Source organism: Bos mutus, chromosome 3 (assembly GCF_027580195.1).
Source record: "Bos mutus isolate GX-2022 chromosome 3, NWIPB_WYAK_1.1, whole genome shotgun sequence".
Classification (NCBI taxonomy): domain Eukaryota; kingdom Metazoa; phylum Chordata; class Mammalia; order Artiodactyla; family Bovidae; genus Bos; species Bos mutus.
In genome coordinates this window covers 100734094-100752971 of record NC_091619.1, presented here as the reverse complement: position 1 = coordinate 100752971, position 18878 = coordinate 100734094, and the positions used below count along the sequence as shown (strand labels likewise).

Here is an 18878-nt window from a genome sequence, read left to right as displayed (position 1 = left end):
GCTGCCAGGCAGTGCCAACAGAATGAGGTTCTCACAGGGCTTCTGTGACCCAGCTTTAGCTCCCGACCTCCACGACGGGCTGCAACAGCCAAGCTCTCTCACCTCCTCCCCTTGGTGTTCGCCACCCTCTGCTTCCTCCTTGAGTTGTGTTGCTCACACCACATGGCAGTTACTCCTTGCAACTCTCTTGGCACCATGTTTTATTCATCACTATGTTCCTAGTGCAGGGCCTGGCACAGGGCAGGTACCAAGGAATGTAGTGGTGAGGCGGCTAAAGAACTGGGCTCTGGAGTTGGTGAAGGAGGCACCAACCCCAGCCCCTTCGGGCATCTGCTAGGACCTCAGTGGGCAGTATGAAGCCAGGAAGCTAAAGGCCTGGAAAAAGTCAGAGTGGGAAGGACCCTCTGAGAGCCTCTAGTTCAATCTGCCCATTCCACAGATAGGAAACTGAGGTCCACAGAAGGAAAGCAATCTGGCCAAGATTACATGAGGCTGGGGTGGGGGAGCATCAGCAGCAGAGCCAGAACTCATCCCAAGGCTCCTGTAGGTGTCCCTCCTGACAGACTGGGGACCAAGCCCAGGTCCCCAGACCTGGCAGAAGCATCCCCAGGAAGGCGAGGGGCTCATCAGGGCCCCAAGGCAGACGGCAGGCGGCAGGCACATGCACCTTGTCCTTGGCCCATCCCGTCTCCCTCTCCAGCCCCAGAACTGGGTGGGGCAAGGAGAAGCGGGACAGGAGGAGCAGGCGAGGGGGTACCTCGGTCTCCAGCTGGCGTGGATCCGAAAGAAACTCCGTTTATTACTAAACATCTGGCTGGAAAGTGGAGAACAAGACACAACAGAGGTTAGTGGGAAGGAGGCAGGTGGGCGGAGCATGGGGAGCTGCCAGGATGGGGCCAGCCTCCTGTGGCTGGTAGGAGAGAAGGACCCCCCCGACTCAAATCATCCTCTAGCCCACATGCCTAGAAGGCAGAGGTTCTCCAGCTTTGCATAAGGATCTCATGGGGAGCATGTTAAATATGCAGAATTCCATGCCTCTTTTCTAGAGATGCTCATTCCGTGGCTTGGGGAGAGGTCCAGGTATCTCTGCATGATGAACAGATGTCCCATGGGATGCCGACACAGAAAGTTGGGGACCATGCTCTGAAAACCACTGTCTTAGCGTCTCATCGCAAAACCCACAGAGAGAGGTGCTGGCTCTGGCACAGCCACCCCTCAGGAAGTCCTTGTCATCCTGGGAACATGCTCAGCCTGGATCCATCCACAAGCACCACTAAGGCTGTGGCCAACCAGGTGTGTGTGTGTATGTGTGTGTGTGTGTGTTTAGGGGGTGGAGTCTTGGGCACCCAGCCCACAGGGCCCAGACAGCCAAGATTAAGGATCTGGCCGTTTGGTCTGCTGCCTGATCTCCTAGGGGGCTTCCCAGGTGGTGCTAGTGGTAAAGAACTCACCTGCCAATAGAGGAGACATAAGAGACGTGGGTTCGATCCCTAGGTCAGGAAGATTCTCCTGGGGGCAGGCATGGCAACCCACTCCAATATTCTTGCCTGGAGAATCCCATGGACAGAGGAGCCTAGCGGGCTATACTCCATGGGGTTGCAAAGAGTTGGGCACTACTGAAGTGACTTAGCACACACACACTAATCTCCTAGAAGTCACTGTTTGGCCCCCTGGGGTCTGGGGAATAAGGAGTACTCCACCACCATCACCAGGAGCCCTAGCCACACAGACGCTGCAGGGCAGACACGCACAGGCTGGGAGTTAGTGATGGCCGAGCCCTCAGTGGTCATCTGTTCCTAGGCCTTGTGGGGCTCAGAGACCCAAAGCAGCTGTGGGAGGTGGTACAGATGCTGGGGTCCAGGATAATCTCCATTTCCGGTACCTTCCTACTCAGGCAAAGTGAGACCAGAGTGAACTGAAGCTGCAAAGAGCCCTGGCTCAGGCTGTGGGCAGGGTTGCTCAAATGCCAAAACTTCTGAGCTTCTGCCTGTCTGCTGTGGTTGGGTCGGGGCAAGGATAACACTGTGGGACATTCAGATAGTGACAGACAATATTCATGGGCTGCACCGTGGACCCTGGTCCAGGGACCTCCAGCCTGGCCTGGCCAATCACACGTCCCCTCCTCCCAGAGACCTAGAGGGGTCTCCCTCTTCACTCACTTCTTATTCAGCCCCTGGCCAGAACTGCCCTCACTGAGACCGGGAAAGGAATTCTGCTCCCTGCAATCTCTGCACCAGAACCCCCTCTTCCCTGTTCCCTGAGCCTTTTCAGCCCAGAAATCCAGATCAGCCCCTGAGCAGCCTTCACACTGCTAATTTTCTGCCCAGAACCCTGAGGCTCAGAGTGGCTTGATGACTTTCTCAAGGACACACAGCACCAAGCAGCAGAGGCTTTCATAGCGTCTCCTTCTGATCCCCAAGTAGTTCACCTCTGTTCCCCTCCCTTGTTCTGAGCCTGGGGCTCAGAATCACACCTGAGGCTCAAGGCCCAAATGTCCACCTGACTGATTCAGGGGTGAATGCAAAGATGAAATAAAACAAACCAATGGGCAGAGGACAGGGGATGATGACGAGAGCGGGTGGGGATTGAACCCTTGGCCTCAAAGCTATACCTCTGTAGGAATAGTCACTTTCCCATATACAGTGAGTTAGTGGGCTTCCCTTATCCAAGTATGCCTGAAATTCCACTATTTATGAACATTTATGTGGGGGTAAGCATTGTTCTTTCTTTGTTCTTTTAAGATGCAAAAGCTCCAGGAGAGGCAGGTCAAGGGGAGAGAGATTGGCAGGACAGCAAAATGTCCTTCCGTGAGAAAGAAAGGCATTGTGGGAGAATCCCAGGAGGAGGCTCTGGGATTAGCAAAGCTGTGGATGAGGCTTGCACAAGACAAGAGCATTAGTCACTGGTTGAGTTTACATAGGCCCTTCAGCAGTTCTTAGTCACAGAGCTCTCTTTCCAGCTGGCATCTCCTTCCCAAGAGGCGAGTTCAGTGTCAAGCCCCTTCTCGAGGAACATGCTGGGGAGGTGGGGCCCCAGCCCTCACACCCCGGGACGGTGCCCACGATTACCTGAGCCGTAAGCACCTGTGGCCAGCGGCCTCCTCCTCTCTCCAGCTTCCCGGGAGGGATGGGGGTGCAGGGATGGAAGAGTGAGGGGGACGTGGAAACAGAGAAAGAAAGAGGACAATGGAATGAATGGAGGAGGTGATGGGAAAGGATGGTGTGGACATCTCCCCGACTCAGGCCCCTGGAGTCCCAGGTGACGAAACGGTGAGTCAACTCTGGCCTTTCCAGAGAGACCGTCGGTCTATACCTGTCAGGCCATCTGATGACAACTGCCAGGCCTCCTGAAAAGGCCTGGGAGTCCCCAGCACAGGCCCAGACACCCACACAGTGGCTGGAGACAGATCCAAGAGAGGATGAGACAGAGAATGGAAGAGGAGGAGGAGAAGCAAGAGGAGGTGGCAGCCCCGGGGGGCCCCTACCTTTCCCCAGGGCAGAAGGAGGCGCTGCCCGGCCGGTGGCAGGTGGCAACGGGCGGGTAACGGGAGGGCGCTCCGTCGGGTACCGGCGCCCGCCGTACCTCCAGGGGCCGTAGGCCCCCGTTGCGGGCCCGTTGCACGTGCTCAAACAAGAGGGCCAGCTCTCTGCAGGAGAGGGCGCCGTCAGCGGCAGGCAGGGCCCTGGCACCGCCCCCCACCTGAGGACCCTGAGCTCCCGATGGATTCCCCCTGGGCCCAGCCTGTCTGGAGATGCTCAGCGAACACACCAGGCCCGCATAGGCAGGGGTGGGAACGGGAGAGTAGCCTTCCTCTCTCCTTCTCTCTTCTTAGCTCCTGGGAAACCCTCAAGGATGCCCGGTATGATTGTGCTGGATGGGCACCACTAGGGGGCACCCTCCCAAGGGGGAAGGCAGAGACCTCAAATCCACCTCACTGCTCAGCAAGCAGAGTGCCTGCACGCAGAGCCGTGCCCACCTGGAGGCCAGCAGCAGCCCTGAAATCCTGCCCTCCAGATCTGACTGGAGTTTAGGGGAAACTGAGGCTGAGGAGGGAGATTTGATAGGCAGCCCACTTCCTTCTGCAGCCCTCATGCTGGGTTCTCCAAGACTAGATTGAGGGCTCAGCTTCTTTTGAACTCTCCAGGCCATCTCCTGTTTCTCTAACCCAAGAAATAGATCTTGCCTCTCTTTGCCTTCCCATTGCACGGATGAGGAAACTGAGGTCCAGGGAGCAGAAGGACCAGTGGACCCAGAATTGCCCAACCAAGCTCTGACTCTCTTCCCAGAGGACCCAAGACCATCACCCCCAAATCATTCCTTCTCATCACACACATATTTCTAACAAACTAGCCCCTGCCCTACTTCCCAGGGCCTGGCCTTGAGTCCTGAGGACTGCTTCTAGAAAGAAGGGCTCTTTCTATTAATAATCTAACCACCATCCCTGTCTTTGGGGTGGGCGCTTGCCTCTGCCAGGTGGAGAGGTGGGGGAGCCAGTGTGATTCTGGGAGGCCCCCTTCCCAGCCCCTTCTCTCCTGCCCCTCCCCTGGGAAGCCCCCTAAGGCTGAGGAAGCACGGAGGGGGCAGCCAGGTGTACGGGTGAGTGGGATCACGCAACAGCTGCTCTGCGAGAACTAATGAGGTGAAAAAGGCAGCCGCAGAAACGCTGAACACTGCAGCCTGGCCCCACCTCCCTCGCAGCCCTCGGTGCTGAGCCGCTCTCCAAGGTCTTCATTCCCGCCCCAGGGTGTGGCCAGGCACCTGGCCACATGAACCTTGGAGATGCTATTAATGACCTCCTGTGTGGAGCCACCCCATGCAGTCTTACCCCAGCTTGGGCCAGTGGGGTGAACCCACTTCTGGGCCCTAAGGCTGCTGCTGCCTGGTACAGTAAGAGCAGGCATGTGTGGGGTGTTGGGGTGGGTGTTAGTACCTAACTCTGGCACATACATTCTTGCCCACACCACAGTGTCTCTATCTACTCCAAGGGCTAACGCTGACCCCAACTCAGACTGAGGGGAGCGAGCTGGCTGGGCTCTGCCCCAAGGGGCAGCTGCTCTGGGGGAGCTTGTAGACTGCCAGGACCAGGGCTCAGCCCTGAGTCCAATGTCCCCGTCTTCCCTGGCAGAACAGAGTGGGACAGAGGATCCTCCAGGCTCTGGATTACACAGGTTCTGCAGAGCCAGCCCCAGAGGCCCCCATGGGAGCCATCACCCCCTTCCCAGCCTCCAGGACTGTGTCCCAGCCATCTGTCCTCAGGGGCATTACTGCCAGCCACCCACCTCCCTGCCCCCCACGGGAGGGCCTACCTGAAGGACGGGAGGAGGCTATCGTAGTAGTACCAGGTGGCCGTCAGGTAGGCCCGGCTCGCATCGGTGGAGTAGAGGCGCCATGCCGCCTGGTAGTGTGGGAGGAAGCGGAAGGAGGTGGTGGGGGACCCGGCATTGGAGAGGCCTCTCAGCCCCCCAAAGAACCCAGGCCTCAGGCCAGTTGAAGGGTACTCAGAACCAGAGGCTTGTTCCAACTCCACAGCCACCAGCAAGGCCAGAAGGAGGCCTGAGGAGAAAAGACTCCCAAGGTGACGTGCAGTCAGCCTCAGAGCCAGAGGCCTTGGACTGTGCTGGGGTTTTGCCATCAGGCAGAAGTGGGTTTCCAATTCCAGCTTTGCCACCTACTTGGGTGGACGATTAAATAAAGCTGCAGAGCCTTAAGTTTCTCATCTGTGAAATGGACACAGTACGACTTGCCTAACAGGGTGGTGGGGGCCTCCCACATGGCGCTCATGGTAAAGAACCCACCTGCCAATGCAGGAGACATAAGAGGTCAGGAAGATCCCCTGGAGGAGGGCATGGCTACCCACTCCAGTATTTTTGCCTGGAGAATCCCCATGGACAGAGAAGCCTGGCAGGCTACAGTCCACAGGGTCTCAAAGAGTTGGACATGACAGAAGAGACTTAGCATGCATGCAACAAGGCTGTGAGGACTAAATGGGGAAATGTTCGTTAAATGCCAAGCACAGTGCATGGCACGTAGTAGGCACTTAATACCAAGTTTCCCTATTAACCACTCTTGTTATGTCTAGTTCCCACAGCTGATATATATTTATTCATTGTGTATTTGATTAATGTATTTCTCTCTCCTTAGTTTGTAAGCTGTGTCTTGGTCAGCACTGTATCCTCTGGCACATGGTGGGTGCTCTGCAATGTCTGGGGAATGAATACTGACTAAATGAATTATTACTACTAAAAATAACCCTACCCCATTCTTCCCAGCTGCCTGCCACTGCCCATGGGCTTGAGGAGGGGAGAAAGTACATCAACTACCAGCCCCTTAGCATCCATGACGTTGCTGGGTCTCCTCTGCAGCAACAGGGATGAGGGTCAGACAAGAGGAAGGACTACCCCTCTCCCCCCAGGTAAAGAGAAGAGCCAGTAGGGACTTGGGGTGAGTGGGGTGATCAACAACAACAGGTGCTGGGCAGGAGGAAGCAAAACTGGATCCTTCTTAAATGCCTCTTGTCTTTAAGGGCCAGCCCACTGCTGACCTCACTGGCCAGGCACCCTCCTAGGACAGGAATATTTTTACTTCCTGCTTGCCTAGTCCCTTGGATTGGGCTGGGGAGCAGCTGCCAAAGCTGTCTCATTAATTATGGGCACCACAATACCAGCTGTCTCTCGGCACAGCCAGTGCCAGCCACCTGCCCCTACAATGCCCCTTGGAAGGCCAGTTCCCAGGGGACAGCAGCCATTGTGCCCCAAGGGATGCTGAGAAGGCAAAGTTGGGCTGGTGGCTGGAGACAGCAGAGATGGCGGCGGGGGGGGGGGGGTTGCACCCTGGGGAAGAGAGATAAGGGGATGCTAAGCCAGACCTGAGCTGAGGGGGTCAGAGCAGGAGAGGTGAGCTGTGCCAGTGTTCCTGGAACTATTGGTTTGGCCAAAAAGTTCGTTTGGGTTTTTCTGCACCATTGGCTGGAAACCCCAAATGAACTTTTTGGCCAGCCCGATATTTCTCGCAGGAGTTTCTCTTGCACAAGACTGTTACAGAGTCCCCAAAATTCAGAGCACTTGCCTCAGCCCATGTCCCTCGGGAATGCCTCAGACAGTGGGGGAAACAGCCCACATACTCCTGCTTTTTTCCTACCCCTCTGGGTGTTCCTTCTCTGCCTCCTTGACTGGCTCAGCTCTGCCCTCCCAGTCACTAAATGCTCAGGTTCCTTAAAGCTCAGCTTTAAGGAAATAAACCATCTTTTCTTCTTTTCTCTGCCTGCTGGGCAAGCACCTCCATGCCCAGGGCTTCATTACCGTCTGCACACAAGGCCTAGCACATTACTCACCAGAGCTGCACACCACTACATCAGCTGCCTCCTCCACAGCCCCACCCACCCACCCAGGGCTCAGAGGCTCTGCAGACTCTTCACGTTCCAGCCAAACTCACTCTTCATGCCCCAAGTCTAGTCAGCCTTTAGTGAGGAGGGGCATCAACCCTCCAGTCAGGCAAGCCAGAAACTAGAAGTCACCCTGACATCTCCCTCTCCCTCACTCCTGATGCCACTAATTTCACCTCCTAAATATGCAGAATCTGCCCATTTCTTTCCATCTCATCTGTTGCTACCCTAGTCCAAGTCACCTGCCACCCCATCTCACCCAGACCATTGCTGGAGTCTCTTCTCTGGTCTCTCCACTCACACAGCTCACCCTCCAATCCACTCAATACTTTTCAAAACACAGATTTGATCATTAACACCCCTTCCTCCTGCTTCATACCTGTCAATGGATCCTCACTGTTCTTAGGAAAATGTTAAATTTCTCTCTCTGACCTCAGATCTGGGCCTCATCCACTGAGCCAAACCCTTCCACTGTACACTCCTACTTGAGCTTTCTGTTCCAGCCTCACTAGATTCTTTCCCGTTCATCAAACACACCTTGCTCCCTTTTACCACAGGACCTTTGCACATGCCATTCCCTTACCTCAAAGGCTCCCTCCTTCACCTCCTCACCTAGCTAACTACCCATCCTCCAGCTCTCTGCTCAAGTGTCAGTTTCCCAGGGCAGTTTCCCTTCGAGGTCAGATCAGGCCAAGCCCCAGCTAAATGCTCTTCAAAGAACCATTTCTTTCCTTCAAGGTGTTTTCTTGGTTTCAGTTATAACATTCATTTGTGGAGATGCTGGTGGGATAAATTAAGGTGTTGGGAGTAGAACAGGCTTCCTGATGACTGCACCGCTGATGGGTGGCAGGACTGGGTCTCCCCCTGGGGCCTAGGATCTCTTGTCCAGTCTCTACTCCACTTCAGGCCGTGCAGAGCTGGGGCTGCAGCTGGGCAGTGGGCCAGCTCTGGCTAGCCATGAACTGGGCATGCAGAAGAGGGAGAAGTTTCTGACAATCTTGGCCAGCCTCCTAGCTCTGTCCTTAACCTGGCATGTGGCTCCAGAAAATTCTCTCTGAGTGGAGTCATAGTTGTGAAGTGGTACACAAGGGTCAGCATACAGATCTGACACACCAGTTCAGTTCAGGGGCTTCCTGGGGCCCCTGTACCTGGATGAGGTTGGCTGCTGGCATCCTCCGCTTCTCAAAGTGCTTCTGTCGGTGCTGCTCCTGCACCTTCAGGGCAAAGCCAGAGCCGAGGATGCCCTAGGGCAATAGGCATGGTTGGAGGTGGGACGGCCAAAGGCTTTAAAGGTACCCCTACTGCTGCCCATCTGAGGTGTCTCCCCCACCCATGCAAATGCTGGACAGGGGCTTAGCAGGCTCTCTCCCCAGGACCCCCTCCCCTAGGCTGGGCCATCCTAAGTGAAGGGGGACTCACAGCAGGCAAGGCAAAGAAGGAGATGCCCAGTAAGGCGAAGCCAGCAGCCAGGACCCTGCCCAGCCACGTGTGTGGTGTCTTGTCACCATAACCGATGGTTGTCAGTGTAATCTGGGGACACAAACAAATTACCTGCAGGGCTGGTCAGGGGGTCCACCCACAGGAGATTCCTGGGGCACAGGGAGGTGGGAGCCTGATCATGAGGGGGGCCACCATGGTTGCCCACAGGAACTGGTCATTAGGACTTGTCACAGGGCCTGGTTCCTAGTCAATAGATTCTCCCCCTCCCCCTTGCTGATGGGGAGAGGGGTAGAGGTCACAAGGGCTTGATGTAGAGAATTAGATGGGGGCACAAGCTGGTCCACTGGGGGAAGCTGAGGGACAACACAAGGGCTGGTCACGGGATTTGGGGTCACAATGATCAGGCCAGGGAGGGTCCCAGGGAGAAGCGCGGCCCTGCACAGACCCTCACGCACCGTCCCCCACCAGAGCGAGTCGGCATAGGAGGAGAAGTCGGAGTTGGCGTCCTTCTCGGCCAGATACACCAGGAAGGAGGCGAAGATGAGCACCAAGAACCCAATGTACCAGGCGGTGATCAGCTCCTGTGGGGGCAGCAAAGGATGAGACCACCCACCCGGCACAGGTGGGGAGGTTGACAGCTCCCAGAATGGCCTATGGGAGGTGTTCGGAACCGGGTAAGAGTACCCACCTCTCGGAAGTCCCTGGTGGCCGCTCTGCCGGCCTTTGTTTCTCAGTAACTCCCTTCCAGGAGACCCTGCCCGCCTTTCGGGCACAGCTAGGGCCTCACAGAACCTCAGAGCACGCCCCGCCCCGGCCCTGCCCTTGACCCTCCAGCTTCCAGGCTCAGCTCTTTGCCCACCTTGCACTGCCCCCCACTTTCAGGCTTCCATCCGACCCCACTTCCGGTCCCACCGCAGCTCCACCCCCAGACCCCACTCCAGGTCACCACTTCGCTATTAAGCGTAGACCTCTAAACCCAAAAGCTTCTGCCCCTCAGGCCCCGCCTCCTGGCCTGGTCCCGAACGCCCCCTGACCCCGCCCCTGCCCGGCCCCCCTCCCCCAGCCTCGGTGGGCTCGCTGGCGCTGGATTCCTTCAATTCAGTTCAGTTCAGTCGCGCTGGGTCCCTGCTGCGCTAAGTCGCTTCAGTCGTGTCTGACTCTTTGCGACCCCATAGACGGCAGCTTACCAGGCTCCCCCGTCCCTGGGATTCTCCAGGCAAGAATACTGGAGTGGGTTGCCATTTCCTTCTCCAATTCATGAAAGTGAAAAGTGAAAGTGAAGTCGCTCAGTCGTGTCCGACTCTTAGCGACCCCATGGATTGCGGCCCACCAGGCTCCTCGGTTCATCACCCCTAAATCCCCAACTCCGCCCCCGGCTCCGCCAGGCCCCGCCCCCTACCGCTCCAGCTCCGCCCCGGACACGCCCCTCTCCCTCACCCCTCCATCCCTGGCCGGCCTCACCTTGCTGTGCGCGTAGACGACCGAGCCCAGCAGCTTCCAGGTGCCGCCGCGGCGGTCCATGCGTACCATGCGCAGGATCTGCAGGAAGCGCATGCTGCGCAGCGCGGACGTGGCAAAGATGTTGCCCTGCGTGCCCGCGGCGATGACGGCCACCGAGGCCACGAACACGATGAAGTCTGCAGAGGCGGGGAGTGGGGCGAGGTCACGGCCAGCGCCAGAAAGCCCACCTACCCCGTGCCTGGACCCAAGGCTGGGGGTGGGGGGTGGGGGTTGTTCCTGGGGCCCGAGGGGGCGCCTGGGAAGGTACGTTGAGTCTGTGTCACTAGCCAGGGTCCTGGGGTCAGGGTGTCAACCCTACGGTTTGGGGTCAAAGATCAGGTGCGGGAGGGATAGGACCATTACCGATGACACAGAAGGGTTTTCTGGCAAAGCGGAAGCGGCCCTGCCATCCTCGGTAGCGGCAGCAGCATCCAGCAGACCAGACGCGGATGATGTACTCCAGACCAAACACCACGATCATCACGAATTCCTGTGGGACCAGGGGCCTGAGTTCTGGTCCCCACTATTCAGGCCCCGGGCCTAGATTACACAGCACCCAGCCCGGAGTCCCTGAGTTAGGGATGTTAGAATTTCCTCAGCCTGCCTCTCCTGGAGGTTCATTCGCCTGGATGGACCTGGGGAGGCTTCCGGAAGGCAAGTGGCTTCTTCCATATCTTCCAGAGAGACTGAAAATTCAAGTCTGTCCCCTGTTGCTGCGTCCATGAACTGTCTGAGTTTTTCTGCTCCTCATCCTCCCCTCCCCCTCCCAGCCATCTCAGCCTCTGTAACCCTGACCAGGTGACACAAGGGGTGTTTTTCGGTCACAGTGCCCCTCTGAAGTGCTTCTGTTTAGGGGTTAAAACCAGATCCCATAGGGGTGGTATTAGCAGCTTTGATCCTGAGGAGTGGGCCTCCTCTCCCCTTCTCTGGGCCCATCATAAGCCCTAGTATAGAGACAGGAGCTCTCCCAACACCTGCTTTAAAGCAGGGGAGCCCTGTGGGCTTTTATGGCAACCCATAAAGCCCTCTGGGCTTTTATGAAGCCCAGAGAAGTACAGCCACCATGTCAGGGAACACAGCACAGACAGCCACTCTCTGAGATATGCTATGTGAAGCCTCACTTGACCTTCACCCTCAGCCCAGAGGTGCTACCCACACACAACCTCCCTCAGACCCAGACTCCAGCACTCACTAAGATGAGGAGAAACTCGTTGGCAAATTCCTGGTGCTCCTGGATAGTGGACAGCACAGACAGCACCAGGCAGCTGAAGACCAGCAAAAATCTACAATAGCAGCATGAAGGAGAGGGTTAGATGCTGGATGGACAGGGCAGCTGAGGAGCCTCTGGCAAGGGGTTGCAGAGGAGGAGAAGGAGGAGGAAGGGAAGAAGGAAGAAGAGGAGGGGGAGGAAGAGGAAGGGGAGAGGAGGGAAGAATTACTGGGGAGTAATCTGGAAAGTGGACTAAGAATCAGAGTTCCCTGGAGTTGTGGCTCTGTGCTGCACCTCAAAGGGAAAAGCCTCCGAGCTCCAGGTGGCTGGGCTCACAGAAAACTTACAATCCTCTCAATTGCCCCTGATGCCACCCACAGCTCCCAGAGGTGGACACTGAGCTGTGGCGGGCAGGTCTGTCTGGGCTGGCCGAGAGAGGAACCCAGGAACCCCCCTTCCTTATTAAGCATAGCTTCATCTGCAGAATGAAGACAACTGCTTCTGCCTTTGCGGGTTCTTATGAAATTAAATACTGAGACAGCTATGGAAGGAAAGGGCATCAGGGAAGACAGATAGGGAAGGGAGGATGCAGAGGGGGAGAGGGTGTTGGGAGGGCAATCGGGCACCAGGGGGCCATGCCATCGAGGCCTGGAACTCCCCACAGGGCAGTGGGAAGCTACTGAGTGGCCCAGAACCAGACATTTAGAAATGGAAGGAACTTTAGAATCCAGCTCATCTGATTCATGATGAGCTCACGAATTAACCTCAATTGCACACATGAGGAAACTGAGGCTCAGAGTGGGAAAGGGAGTCACCCAAGGTCACCAGGATATCCAGGACAGAGATGAGATGATAGTCAGAGTTCCTAACTTCCCAGTGGATAGGAAGAGGGGAAAGGACAGAGGAGTGAATATGTGAGGCAAGATAGGATGTGGGGGCACAGGCTGCAGGTGCAGCAAAGGGCAACGAGGCTGGTCTCCCGGAAGCACTCCTCCTTTTGATGGGGGTGTCACACCTGGAAGAGACTCCTGAGGGAATGTGTTTCTCTGGAACGCATTGACCCACAGCCTGCCCGAAATGCTCCCAGAGTGCCCCAACCTGGGACTGCTGCCACTGCACTCTGCCTGAAACGCCTCACCATCAGAGCCTGAGGAAACGCTCCCCTCGAGCTCCCCTCGACCTCCCCTCACCCCAATGCTCCTGCTGGGGGAGCCCCCATCCCACCGTCAGCTCAGAACACCCCCTCCCTGTGCTTGCCTCCCAATCACTGTCTGCGTGTGTGCGTGTAAAGTCACTTCAGTCGTGTCTGACTCTTTGCAACCCCATGGACTGTAGCCTGCCAGGCTCCTCTGTCCATGGGATTCTCCAGGCAAGAATACAGAGTGGGTTGCCGTGCCCTCCTTCAGGGGATCTTCCCAACCCAGGGATCGAACCCACGTCTCTTATGTCTCCTGCACTGGCAGGCAGGTTCTTCACCACTAGCGCCAGCTGGGAAGCCCCAGGTCACAGTCAACAGCATTTTATTTGTGTTCCTGTTTCATCAGCATTTGCCTGCAATGAAGGAGACCAGGGTTTGAAATCTGGGTCGGGAAGATCCCCTGGAGAAGGAAATGGCAACCCACTCCAGTACTCTTGCCTGAAAAATTCTCTGGGTGGAGGAGCCTGGTAGGCTATGGTCCATGGGGTCGCAAAGAGTCAGACATGCCTGAGTGACTTCACTTTACTTTTTCATCACAGCAGGAGCGTGGGCTCCGAGTCAGAGACTCAGGTTCAAATTCCAGTCCTACAGTGTGTGACCCTGAGAAAGTCACCTTTTCTGAGGCAGTCTCATCATCTGTGAAGTCAGGGCAGATGGGGTGGGGTGCAGAGACATAGGAAGGGCAGGGCTCCACCTGGCCCACTTACCCCTCCCTGGACGGGGCTCCCAGCCTGCCCAGCACCCACCCGGGCAGGAGGTAGGTGGCAGATGTCAGTAAAGGGTTTTGGATGAATGAGTGAGGAAGAGGCCTCCTTGGCCAGTTCCAGGCAGGAGCTGAGTCAGCGAAGACGTAAGGCACAGGGAGAGGTCGGGGAGAGCACCAGCTCCTCGTGTTCAATAATTAACCACAGAAAATGCAGGTGAACCCGGTGGCGCATCCACCGGGAATGGGCTCAGGGGCAGAAGGGTCCTCCGTAAGTCACCCTATCCCATCCCCTCCTCTGGGAAGGGGTGCAGCCAAATCTTAATGGGCTTTCACCCCAGCCCTGGACAGAAATCCTTCAGTTACATCGCTCGGCTGACCTCAGAACCTCAGGTAGTAAACAGGTCATGTGTGGGGCTTCACACTGAGTGTTTCAGTAGTTTTTTTTTTTTTCTCAACATTATGTTTTCAATGTCGAGAGTTACACATCTCTAAAATGTCCACTTCACAATAGGTTAAGTGAAAAAAGCAGATTATAAAACCTTAAAGCAATGTGATTCCAACTTTTTAAGTATAGATGTTTTTTATATATTAATACAAACCAAGAGTCAGCAGGGCTGGTCTCCGGATGGCAAAATTAAGAGTCATTTGGTTTTTGTTTTGCTTTCTGCTTATCTTCATTTCCTGATATTTTTAAAGAATAAACATGACTGTTCAGGTAACAAATTAATATCAGTTTTAAAATGCAGCAACCTCCCTTGTGATTCAGTGGCTAAGACTCTGCGCCCCAATGCAAGGGGGCCTGGGTTTAATCCCTGTAGGGGCACTAGATCCCACCTGCTATAACTGAGAGTTCACATGCCACCACTAAGACCTGACTCAGCCAAATAAATAAGAAAATAAAAACAAATATTAAATATTTCATTCATTTCCTTAAACATACCAACGGGGGAAGGAGAGAACCCTTTAAATTCTGTCCCCACCCCTTTACCACAACAGCCCTGGCCATTTAGCAGGTGTGGGGGTGTGGCAGCCTCTCCCCCGAGTCCAGCTCGCCTGCCAACAGCCTGCTCAGCGTCTCTTCTCTGATGTCTAGAGGCTTTTCAAACCCAACATAATGTCCAAAAACAAACTCTCAATTTGCCCTAAAATCTCCCCATCTCAGGAATGGCACCATCTCCCATCTAGGGGCTCAGGCCACCGATCTAAGGGCAATCCTTGACTCTTCCTTTCCCTCACCCTCCATATCCCATCCTGTAGCAATTTCTATTGGCTCTAACTACAGAGTTGTAGCCCTGGACTCACTAACCCCCATCATCTCACCCTTGACAGGTCTCCCTGTCTCCACTCTGGCCCAACTGGAATCCTCTTCAGAGCAATCAGTATGATTTTCCTACAAAGCAAAGCCGGAAACTAGAACTCTCCTCAGAACTCTCCCCTGACTTCCCGTGGCACTTAGAGGGCTACAGTCACATTCCTCAGCGTGTCCAGCAAGACTCTGCGAGATCCGGTCCCACCCGGCCCTTGAACTTGATCTGCCTCTCTCCAGTTCCTCCATCAGGCGCTCTACCTCCCTGCCATTCCTGGAACACATCAAATGTTTTTCCACCTCCAGGCTTTGCACTTGCTCTGCTATTTCCTCTGCCTATTTATTGCTCCCATTCTCATGTAGATCTCTACTCAAACCTCTCCTCCTTGGAGAGGTCTTCTCCAACTACACACTCCCCAGAGTAGTGGCCCCATCCCCCCTCTCTCTCACCTGACTCTGCTTTATTTATTTTTTCATAGACTGAATAAATGCACAGCAGAAAGTCAGCTTAAACAAACATGAAAACATCATGTCACCAAAGCCCCCAATTTGCAGCCACTGAAGAGGCTCCCAAAGCCCTAAGCACATCCATCACCAACACATTGGGCTCCCCAAAAGCCTTCCTGAAAGGGAAGAGAAGGTGAGTCTCCATCCTTGACCAGCTCCATTTAGTAGACGCTGTTTTAAAAACCCGTGAACTTTACCTCTCCAGCCTTCACACACTGGCAGGGGATTAGATTCTCAATACAGTTGAACAGATACATTTAGTCTGACAGCAAACATCTTGTATTCAGGGCAGATGAATAATTATCCCCATCTTCCAGATGAGGAAATGGGGCCCAGGGAAGGACATACTTACTCAAGATTACTCAGTAAATTCATGGCAGAGCTAGGGTCCTAGCTGCCATGGCCTTCCTGAGGGGTCCTCACACAGACACCCACCCTTGGGACAGCAGAGGGAGATCATGTCTGGAGCTTAGGGGTAGAGAAGACAGAGAGAAGTCACCCTGAGCTGAAGTCTGATTGTATCTGCCAGAACCAGTCTTTGACTTCATTCATACAGTAAAGGACTGTCTAAGGATTGTCTCTGTGGGTGCTGCCAGATTGGTTCTCCCTGAAATGGTGAAGTGAAAGTCACTCAGTTGTGTCCAGCTCTTTGCGTGCAACCCCATGGACTATACAGTCCATGGAATTCTCCAGGCCAGAATCCTGGAGTGGGTAGTAGCCTTTCCCTTCTCCAGGGGATCTTCCTGACTCGGGAATCAAACCAGGGTCTCTGGCATTGCAGGCAGATTCTTTACGAACTGAGCTATCAGGGAAGTCCTGACTGGGGCTTATTGTGAGACCTATCGAAAGACTTTCTCCCCCACCCACCCATTCTGTGACTATGCCATTCATTCAGGAGGGCAGCAAGGAGATCAGAGGTGAATAAGTGAACGGTTTACTTAGCTATATGGTTCTCAAAGTAGAGAGGGCAGCAGAATTACCTGGAGGGCTTATTCAAATACTGATTTCTGGGCCCCATTTCTAGAGCATCTGATTCAGTATGAAGTGGGGCCTGAAAGTATGCTTTCTACAAAATTCTTGGGTGTTCTAATGCTGCTCCCCCAGGGACCACACTTAGAGAGTCACTAGGTTAGTGAATGGGAGAGGCTATGGCTGACTCAATTATTAGCCAACTCAAGGCTTTCTATCTTATTATTATTTTAATATTTATTTATTTGGCTGCGCTGGGTCTTAGTGGCGGCATATGGAATCCTCAATCTTCATTGCACATGTGGAATCTTTAGTTGCCGCATGTAGGATCTAAGTCCCTGACCAGAGATGGAATCTGGGAACATGGTGCTTAGCCAGTGAACCACCAGGGAAGTCCCAAGGCCTTTTAAACAACTGTAATCGTTGCCTTTTCCCCTCACCCCAACACCCCTGTTTCCATGGCCTTCCTCAAATTACTGCTAGGGAAACAGCTACAGAGCAAGGAGGAGGGGTAGGAAAATCCTTCTGGGGAGGTGGGTTTCATACTAACCTCTTTTAACCCCAGTTCGCTATATGACCCCGTAACTGTGCCTCCTAGCCCAGGCTTCCTGTTGGCCAGACACTGAGTGGAGCCCTCCATGTGCATGTTCCTAACCCCTCCTCCCAGCCACACAGTCATCACAGCTCATTAGGGAGGGGGAAACAGGCTCAGAGAGGTGTACAGTGATGGCTATACAACTCTGTGACTACATTAAAAACTAGTGAATTGTGCACTTTTAAAGGGGACAGGTGGATGTGGTATGTGAATTACATCTCAATAAAACTGTTGTTTAAAAGGAAAAAGGGACTTTCCTGGCAGTCCACTGGTTAAGACTGCCTTCCAATGCAGGGGATGCAAGTTTGATCCCTAGTCGGGGAGCTAAGATTCCGCATGCCTTGTAGCTGAAAAGCCAAAACATAAAAGAAAACAGAAGCAATATTGTAACAAGTTCAATAAAGACTTCAATAAAAAATAAATGAAAGGAAAAATGATTTTAAAAAAAAGAAGAAGAAAGGAGTACTAGGTTCTCCAAAACCATAAGGCTGGGACCTGAACCCAAGTCCACTTGGACCACCACACCACAGTACCTCTCTGGGCCCCAGGCACCCTGTCTGCAGTATGAGGTGAGGCGTGTCAATCTTAGGACTCCCCAGTGGTGGGGCAGAAGGGAAGGGTCAGCCATAAACTCAGTTCCAGACTCCCTGGGGATGTCCCCAGAGAGGCAGATCCTCGGAGGCTGGAAAGACAGGGATGTAGAAGGTGGGAGGGCTGAGAGGGTAGAGTCAAGCAGCAGAAAATATGCTAGCGCCTAACCTCTCAGAGCCACGTTCACTTAAGAAATGTTTTTTGCCATCTACACCCAGTCAGGCTTATTGTAAAGCCTGAAATGCATCATAAAGGACTCCCCACCACCCAAGAAATTAACAAGTATAACATAGTGGTGACATGATAGACAAGGTGACGGCAATGTGCCCAGGGGTTTGGGGGAACCTCAAGATGGCTTGAGCAGAGCCAAAGTGGAGGGATCAGTGAAGACCTGGAGGAGGTGACGAGGCCAGCTGGCAGTGCACCAAGCAGAGAAAGCAGGATGTGTGTGCAAGCAACAGACATGTGGGAACCCGTAGGCAGTCCAGGGTGGCCGGTAGTTCTGGCAGGTGGGAGCCTAAAATGAAGGGGCAGAGGACAAACCGGGCACCCTCAGGCCCTGTGAACATGACCTGAAGGCAGTGGGGAACCACTGAAAAGGTTTTTGGTTTTTAAACACTTTCTTTAAAAAAAAGATTTATTTGGTTGGCTATTCCAGGTCTTAGTTGCGGCATTTAGGATCTTTAGTTGGGCACTGGGACCTAGTTCCCTGACCAGGAATCAAACCTGGGTGCCCTGCATTGGAAGTGTGGAGTCTTAGCCACTGGACCACCAGGGAAGTCCCTGAAGAATTTTAAGAGGGAATGACATGGTCTGATTTGTGTTTTAGGACCACCACTCAGAGGCAGTAGGGATCATGGATTACAAGAGGTGAGATTGATCAGGAAGAGCAAGTAGGAAGCTCCACAATCATTCAGGTAAGAGATGCTGGTGGCAGCATGTAAGCAGATGGACTGGAGAAAGTAAGACTTGGTGATTAACTGGAACTGGGACAATGAAAGAGAATGACTCATATTTCTGGTTTGGGGACTGAATGGATGAAGGTGCCATGACTGACCTGAGATAGGAGAGCCTCGTGGAGGAGTAGATATGGGGGTGATGAATTCTGTTTTGGACATGTTGAGATGCAGAAGGCTGGGTAAACACTCTATGAAGACAGAGACCTGAGCCGGAAATGTGGATTTGAAGTACATTAAGGGAGAGATGGTGACCGAAGACAAGAGGCAAGATTGAGACAGTCCAGAGGGCATGTGGAAAAGGAACAGGAGGACCCAATGGATCCCCAGCAACTTGGAGGGAGGAGAGACCCTCCACCAGACTGGAGAGAAGCAGCCAGTGAAATGGGAGGGAAACCAGAAGACAGAGGTGTCAAGCCAAGAGAAGAAAGTGTTTCAAGGAGGGAGTGGACAACAGTGTCCAATGCTGCCAAAGAGGTCAAACAAGATAAGATCTTAAAAATGTCACTGGATTTGGTG

At 54.0% G+C, this 18878-nt stretch overlaps 1 protein-coding gene across 7 annotated transcripts in view; it reads right to left on the bottom strand.

Moving 5' to 3' along the window:
• Positions 1-18878, bottom strand: part of KCNQ4 (potassium voltage-gated channel subfamily Q member 4) — a 59072-nt gene that overhangs the window by 16112 nt on the left and 24082 nt on the right. For 3 of the 7 annotated variants that reach the window (XR_011463727.1, XM_070368229.1, XM_070368234.1), the window contains exons 2-10: positions 11514-11604; positions 10685-10811; positions 10283-10458; positions 9277-9402; positions 8801-8911; positions 8530-8625; positions 5307-5395; positions 3485-3646; positions 3069-3113 (exon numbers count right to left, since the gene is read on the bottom strand). Coding sequence is in view for 6 of the 7 variants with exons in the window: in XM_070368229.1 (XP_070224330.1) it covers positions 3069-3113; positions 3485-3646; positions 5307-5395; positions 8530-8625; positions 8801-8911; positions 9277-9402; positions 10283-10458; positions 10685-10811; positions 11514-11604 (1023 nt within the window). In the remaining variant the exon portion in view is untranslated. The remainder of the gene's footprint in view (positions 1-3068; positions 3114-3484; positions 3647-5306; positions 5396-8529; positions 8626-8800; positions 8912-9276; positions 9403-10282; positions 10459-10684; positions 10812-11513; positions 11605-18878) is intronic. The other 4 variants (XM_070368231.1, XM_070368233.1, XM_070368232.1 and 1 more) reach the window with 4 other exon arrangements.